This window comes from Colias croceus, chromosome 30 (genome assembly GCF_905220415.1).
Source record: "Colias croceus chromosome 30, ilColCroc2.1".
NCBI classification, from domain to species: Eukaryota; Metazoa; Arthropoda; class Insecta; order Lepidoptera; family Pieridae; genus Colias; species Colias croceus.
In genome coordinates, this window is record NC_059566.1 from 4,382,299 (window position 1) to 4,390,127 (window position 7,829).

The 7,829-nt window shown below is 34.6% G+C and overlaps 1 protein-coding gene across 2 annotated transcripts; it reads left to right on the forward strand.

Annotated features, from left to right (window-relative positions):
• Window positions 1–1,098: 1,098 nt before the first annotated feature.
• On the forward strand, window positions 1,099–7,044 carry LOC123704734 (zinc finger protein 37-like). 2 transcript variants are annotated; one of them, XM_045653184.1, is made up of 7 exons: window positions 1,099–1,788; window positions 2,649–2,804; window positions 3,505–3,633; window positions 4,022–4,125; window positions 4,722–4,779; window positions 5,190–5,318; window positions 6,022–7,044. In XM_045653184.1, exons 1-7 carry the CDS (start codon window positions 1,735–1,737, stop codon window positions 6,886–6,888), a joined length of 1,497 nt encoding a protein of 498 aa, XP_045509140.1. In that variant the 5' UTR covers window positions 1,099–1,734; the 3' UTR covers window positions 6,889–7,044. The 2 variants fall into 2 exon arrangements, with proteins under 2 accessions (XP_045509140.1, XP_045509139.1); XM_045653183.1 differs by lacking the exon at window positions 5,190–5,318 and having other exon boundaries at window positions 4,722–4,908.
• Window positions 7,045–7,829: the final 785 nt, after the last annotated feature.

Here is a 7,829-nt window from a genome sequence, read left to right on the forward strand (position 1 = left end):
CATTCAGTTGGTATTCCCTTAACAATACCAATTCTAGTAATATTAAACAATGGAATTTTTGCATTAAGATTGTATGAGCTTAAATTTTTATTTTTGATAAAATCATTTGCATCCTGTGCTGTAGTAAATGCAACTATGCAACGGTTTCTGCCTATTTTTTTTATACTTCCAGACACAATATTCTTAATATTATTGTTTTTCAAAAACCTTCCGAAAGTTATGGGGTGCAATGTGGAGCCATCCCCGGGTGATGATTCAGTTCGCTGAACATGAACAATGTAAGGATAAGAATCTGTACCTACATATTCACATCGACTATCTTGCATGGAACTAGTATCAAGTATTTTAGGTTGAATATTAGATTCATTTTGCCTATTATCAACATAAGTATTTTCAGTTAACATTAGCTCGTTTAATTCACTATTTTCTTTCCTTCTAAGACGCCTTTTTTTTGGAGTGTTCTCCGGAACTAAATTTTTATCTAGACATGTATTTGTAATAGTTACATAACTGGCTACCTCAGGACCGGGGGTACCCAGCCCTGGGGGATTAGGATCCGGCGGATCGTTCATAGATCAATCTACCGAATCTTACCCTATGAATTTTTGGTTTTTACATACTATACATAAAATATAAAAAAAACTTACCTATACGAACACTAACTATACAAAATTTATTAAATATATACAATTCTACAATTATAAACTATATATACAAAACCAAACTCCACTGATCATATATTAAATTAATAATTTTAAGCTCAATTAATTAAAATTACACCCGCTTCGTTCGAAGGTTCCCGCGCTTTTTTCATATATTTGTTTCTCTCTATCTAAAGAAAACGTCGTATGAAAGAATGAGACAGCTATAGACAACAAGCTACGTTTCAACATAGTCATGGCACCATTTTTACTATAGGTACGTATTTAGATAGATAGAAGGTGATAGTGATCGTATTTTAATTTATTTAGTTGAAAAACATAAGTTTTTTTTTTTAATTAAATGTTTTCTTAAATTTATATTTCATTAAATTTTGAAACCATAAACAAGGTTTGCATAATGTGTATCTGTCCACTCAAGTGCTTCTGTCCAATTCGCCCGCCATTTTGTTACACTCGCAAATCCTCTTCTATTTGATAAAGTAGCGGCGTATTTTTGTGTGAATTATAGTTTCGAGTACATAAATACGAATATTTCAACTTGATTTCAACTCAAAAATTTACTAAAAGCTTCCAACAGCAAGAAAATAATTCATTTTCATTTTGACAAGTCAATGTGACATTTCGGTTTTTTTACGAAAAAAGTCATAGTTATCACGTAATTTTTCCTTTTGCTGTTTTATTTTTTAATTAAAAAAGTAAAGTACAGTCTACCTATTCCCATTCTGTATATAGTGTTTTATTTTAAAATAATCGTACGTGTATAGTTTGAAATTACCGTAAGATAGTTGGATTATTGATACGTTGTTATAATTACACCATCGGCCAACAATAAATAGCTTGGTTCCTTTTTCAAAAAAAATATGTCGACCTAGAGTCCGATTTTAAAAAAAAACAAATTTGACATTTTGATTTTTTCTTGTTCCCGCTGAATACAATTGTTTTGAATTAAATGCACTAAAATATAAGATTATTTATTTTGTTAATTAAATTGTAACATAAAAACGTTCTGTATTACATTTCTTAGTAGTCGTAGTTGTAAATTTGTTTCTAATACTGTGGCCTTTAGTGAAAAATGTCATCAAAACCTGTGAGAATGGTAAATGTTGTTCCTACAACTAAAATAAAGGTAAGATATTTTTCGATACTCTATTAGATTATCCATCTCTATTTCAATTAAAGTTGTTTACTCTCTAGAGGTCATCGAAATCATAAATGCATCGTAACCAATTTATGATATCTGGATAAAGTCTGGATATATAATTGCAATTTGTATTTATGTAAACATAATATCTATAATTATTGAACTTTTTATTGATCAAGAGTTAAAAAAAATTATCATGTAAAAAGACAAAAATTTAGAATTCAAGTTTACTTGTTCAAGATAGTTCATTTTATAATTTACCGCGGCAGTCTCCGAGTGCCACACGTCTTTTTCCAAAAAATCTTGTATTCAACTACCATAGTCCATAATGGAGACTGACCGGTTGGCTTGGTTTGTAGTGGCCCTGCCTTCCTAGCCAGAGGTTGTGGGTTCGATTCCCACCAAGGGCAAATATTTGTGTGATGAATGTTTGCTTAGTATGGGATCAGATAGTGCCATATTGTGTGAAAATTGTCTTGAAAATTTTTTTTTTTTATTAATTTATTCCAACTTAAGAAAAATCCATATATATACTATAATGGCCTTATAATTCCTATATTTCCAATACAAACATATTTTTTATTAATCGCAGCAGCTTAGTAGTGCCACGCCAAGTGCCAAGTAGTGGTGATACTATAAGACTATATAATATTACTATATGAGCTTACCGCCCGCGGCTTCGCCCGCTTTGTCTTAAACCTAATAAATTATATACATACTAAAACCTTCCTCTAGAATCACACTATTAGAAAAACCCCATCTAAATCCATTGCGTAGTTTTAAGATTTAAGTGTAGTTTACTATGTAGTGATTTCCAGTATATACATATTTATTATTAATTACAGAAAGAAGTCCTAGACGATGACGACGACAATATATCTTGTAAGTTGTGTAGTAAAGGGTTCGCAAGTGAGATGGCGCTCAATAATCACGCCAAGATGGAACACATGGAAGCTTGGATGGCCGGCGAAGATGTTTGTGTTAAGAAAGTTGTTGTTAATGTAAGTCAAATCAAATCATTTATTTGCAATCAAACATGGTTACAACACAACAGACAACTTACATAATATAATAACTATAATGTGTGGTACATTTATTGTGACATTTTGAACAATGTCTCCTATGCTAGGAAAAAAGCCTGTGTTATAGGAGACATAAGTATTATCAAGTCAATATTGTAAAATTCAATACAAGTAGCTGTCAAATGTAAAAGAACCTTTAATATACTAATATTATAAAGCTGAAGAGTTTGTTTGTTTGAATGCGCTAATCTCGGAAACTACTGGTCCGATTTAAAAAAATATTCTGGTGTTAGATAGCCCATTTATCGAGGAAGGCTATATATTTACCACGAGCAAAGCCTGGGCGGACTGCTAGTGTACACTATTATTATTTAGTTGTAGAGTTTGTTTGCTAGAACACGCTAATCTCAGAAACCATGGTAACAATAAGAAAAATTATTCCATTGTTAGATAGTCAATTTATTGAAGATGACTATAGGCTATGTTATACAATCATACTAAGACCAATAGAATAAAATTTTAAGTATGACACTACACAATATCTCATAGAATAAGTAAATATATTAAAACAATGAACTTTTAAAAATGGTTTATGCTGTGTAAAATATATTAAAGCAATTAAAAATTCTTTTCATTCACAAAACTGCATGGTTTTCATAATTTATTAAAACAATTTCAGAATAAAAATAAGTTCACGGAAGCCCAATTGAAAGCGATCAAATTAAAAACGGAAAAGATGTTATCGTCCATGCAACCAACAGACATGAGCGCGCTGTCTTCTCCAGATGTCGGCTACATTATTATAAAAGTGAGTATTTTACAGAAAGAAAGAGATTTAGTTCAACATACACACATATAATAATATAAAGCTTAAGAGTTTGTTTGTTTGAACGCGTTAATCTCAGGAACTACTGGTCCGATTTGAAAAATTCTTTCCGTGTTAGATAGCCCATTTATTGAAGAAAGCTATAGGCCACATATTGGCCATAGTGTCCAGCGGTTTCATCCGCATTGCTCCGCTCCTGTCAGTCTTAGGGTAATATATAGCCTTCCTCGATAAATGAGCTATCTAACACCGAAAGAATTTTTCAAATCGGACCAGTAGTTCCTGAGATTAGCGCGTTCAAACAAACAAACAAACTTTTCAGCTTTATAATATTAGTAATAGATTATTTATAATAAATTATTATTAACAGGATGACAGTATACCAAGTGACGCGAAGGAAATAAAACGAGCAAAACTCGAAAGTATGAAAGGCAAGAAAAAAGAGGACAAGGAGAAGGAACCGATTCCTATATCGTGAGTATATTGTATTATTATTTATTACTAGTGCTCCGCCCCGGCTTCGCCCGTGGTACATATTTCGCAATAAAAGGTAGCCTATGTCCTTTCTCGGGTATCAAAATATCTGCATACCAAATTTCATGCAAATTGGTTCAGTAGTTAAGGCGTGATTGAGTAACATACAGACAGACAGAGTTACTTTCACATTTATAATATTAAGTATGGATAAGTGAATATGTCAAATAAATTATTTGTTTAATGCTATATTAGATTCATATTTATTTGATTGAAATTTGGAAGTTTTTATGGTTTCACACATCTAATACTTGTTAATTGTTTTAATCTAATCATAATATTATAAATGTCTGAAAATAAATACCAGAATATAATATTACTAGCTTCCGCACGCGGCTCCGTCCGCGCGGAAAAAATAAGAAAAATTAAGATTTATTTTTTTCTGCCATCAAAATCCGTTGCGTAATTTTAAAGATTTAAGCATACAAAGGGATATAAGAACATAGGGACAGAGAGAGCGACTTTGTTTTATACTATGTAGTGATATATATAAATAAAAATTGTTTGTTATTGTTTGTTTTAAATTTGTTTGCCAGCGGTCCGTTCGAATGCCTGCAACCGTCGAACTTCATAGCGGACGGCACGTGCCATCAAATGTTCTTCTCGTGTTGCGAGTATTCAGCGCACTACAGGGACGAACACACACGCCGGCGCAAGGGCGTGCGCTGTCAGGTGTGCGAGCGGCCGTTAGCCGCTGAGAGAACTGCGAACTATACGTGTCAGGTTATATTATTTTATTAAAAAAATACAAAAAATGGGGGGGTGTTGATTTTGGGGGGGGAGTGTCTAATATTACAAAAATGGGGGGGTGTTGATTTTGGGGGGGGAGTGTCTAATATTACAAAAAAATGGGGGGGGGGTCGTGATGTGTGAGGGTGGGGTTTGAGCCATCTGAGCGAACTGTGAACTACACGTGCCAGGTATTTTATCTAATTAAAAATAAAATAATTACAAAAAAGGGGGTGGGGGGGGGAGTGTGATGTGCGGACGGCACGAGCCTTCAAATGTTCTTCTCGTGTTGCGAGTATTCAGCGCACTACAGGGACGAACACACACGCCGGTGTAAGGGCGTGCGCTGTCAGGTGTGCGAGCGGCCGTTAGCCGCTGAGAGAACTGCGAACTATACGTGTCAGGTATTATTGTGTTAATTAAAAAAAAAATTTAAAAAAAAAATTAAAAAAGGGGGGGGGGGGTGCTAGTGTGTATGGATACTCAGCCCACTACAAGGACGCTGAGCGAACTGCGAACTATACGTGTCAGGTATATGTACACTAATATTATAAAGAGGAAAACTTTGTTTGTTTGTTTGTTTGATTGTAATGAATAAGCTGATAAACTACTGGACCGTTTTTAAAAATTCTTTCACCATTCGAAAGCTACATTATCCACGGGCTATATATTATCACGCTAAGACCAACAAGAGCGGAGCCACGCGGGTGAAACCGCGCGGTACAGCTGGTTATTTATATAGAAAGAAATAATAATTAATTATTTTGCCAAACGCCAACAAAAAATATAAAAAAAGAAATGCAAAAACAGAAAAAAAGACAAGTGTGGCAGCGCTTTAGCAAAAAGCTTACTAGCCGTGCTCCGCGGTTTCACCCGCGTGACTCCGCTCCTGTTGGTCTTAGCGTGATGATATATAGCCTATAGCCTTCCTCGATGAATTGGCTATCTAATACCGAAATAATTTCAAATCTGACCAGTAGTTCCCGAGATTAGCGCGTTCAAACAAACTCTTCAGCCATATAATATTAAATATAGATAATAACATAACACCTATTTTATGCTGCATTTATAACACTTGCAATACATAATATATACCCTTTTTCACAGACATGCGGCGCAGGCTTCGACCACGAAGAACATTTATCCGAACACTATACAACCGCGCACATAAAGACCAAACCCCACCAATGCAATATTTGCAACAAACGATTCACGCAAGTCGGCGGTTTGCAGCAACACATGAGAACACACACAGGCGACAGACCCTTCACCTGCAAGTACTGCCCTAAAGCGTTCACACAGAAATCCGGTCTGGACCAACATTTGAGAATACACACAAAATACAAGCCATACAGATGTGTGATTTGCGGAAAAACCTTTTGTCAGTCTGCGCATTTGCAGCAACACATGCGAACGCATACGAATGTTGCGCCGTTTCAATGTTCGATTTGTGATAAACGGTTTAAACAGAGCAGTCATTTAAATTATCATTTGAAATATCACAATCCGGTTAATATGACAAAAGAGCAGAGGGAGAAGTACGCGAAGCTCTTGGAAATGGTCGGCCCCGGTAAAAGTGACGAACAAGGGCAAAGTGACCACGAAGTCGGGCAAAGTGAACACGACGTCGGGCAAAGTGAACACGACGTCGGGCAAAGTGACCACGATGCCGGGCACAGTGTCTATCATGTCAAGATCGAGAAAAATGACGATCAAAATTACCATATGGGGCAAAATGACCACGAGGTCGAACAAAGTGACCATGACATTGTGCCTAGTGACCATGGCATTGTACCAAGTGACCATGTGCTCGTGCAATGTGACCATGAGTTTGTTGAAGCGCAACAACTTATTGAGGAAGGTCAGGAATATGTCGAAATTGCGGATTTATTTGAAAATGGCGAAGATGGGCATGTGAAAAATGTATACATATTGACTAGTGATTCTTTGGGACACCCTGTAGTGTATGAATAGTGGTCTATCATTGTGGTGGATTTCATCGGAAAGTGTTTAGCGGTTTACGTGATAAGATGTGTAATGGAATGTATTTTAGATGTATATAGTATGTTTTCGGTTAAAATAAGCTTTTTTATAAAAATGCACAGTATGTAATAAAATTAAATTATTATTAGTATACTTTTAGTAGTAATATAAATAATGAATTTTTTTAATATAAGTAAATAAAACTAAATAAACTGACAGGCTTTGCGTGCGTTGTATATTACGATGATATATTATAATATATTAAAAAAATGGTTGTCTGTAAAGTCGGTTTACTGACGATAGTGGAACGTGACAACGTCTTAAGGCCGATTGTGCTTCTTTGTCGCTCGTTCCGCGCTCTCGCTCGCACTTCAAGCCTTACGGAACGCCTCAGAGCGAGGTAACGCCGCATGAGTCATGTTGTTTCGTGCGTGCAGCCGGCTCTATCTAATTATAAGACGTTGTCACGTCAAAAAATAAAATGAACTGAATATGATATCTAGCTTTAATTTTAGATTTTAAACGTTACAATTTTAATTAATAACTTTTATTTATTTTTTATGTTTTGCCTTTGTGCAATTTGGAAATACTGTAACAAATACAAATGAAATTACAGCTTAAAATTGCTTATTTCTAAAGCAATATTATTGCATTTTTCGTGTAATTTTACTATGATTTTTTATTAAAAAAACCGTATTTATTGTTGTATTCTCGATATATGCGTTTGATACGTTGAACAAACTGATTTTATTACATTCATGTAATTCTATTGTAAATAGGTTATTATGTATAACTTGTATTATTTCTGTATTATATTATAAATAGTTTAAAAGAATATTTGTTTTATTTCACACACTCATAATCATTTTACACGCTAAAAGTAATTTTGCCATATCTCTTACTAGCTGCTCTCCGCGGTTTCACCCGCGTGG

What these genes read in the sequence shown, in the direction of transcription:
- LOC123704734 (XM_045653183.1), top strand. Translation starts at nt 1,735, where the DNA reads ATGTCATCAAAACCTGTGAGAATGGTAAATGTTGTTCCTACAACTAAA. An exon ending in TTCCTACAACTAAAATAAAG is followed by an intron (nt 1,789 to 2,648) that starts GTAAGATATTTT and finishes TATTAATTACAG; the next exon opens with AAAGAAGTCCTAGACGATGA. An exon ending in AAGGAACCGATTCCTATATC is followed by an intron (nt 4,126 to 4,721) that starts GTGAGTATATTG and finishes TTTGTTTGCCAG; the next exon opens with CGGTCCGTTCGAATGCCTGC.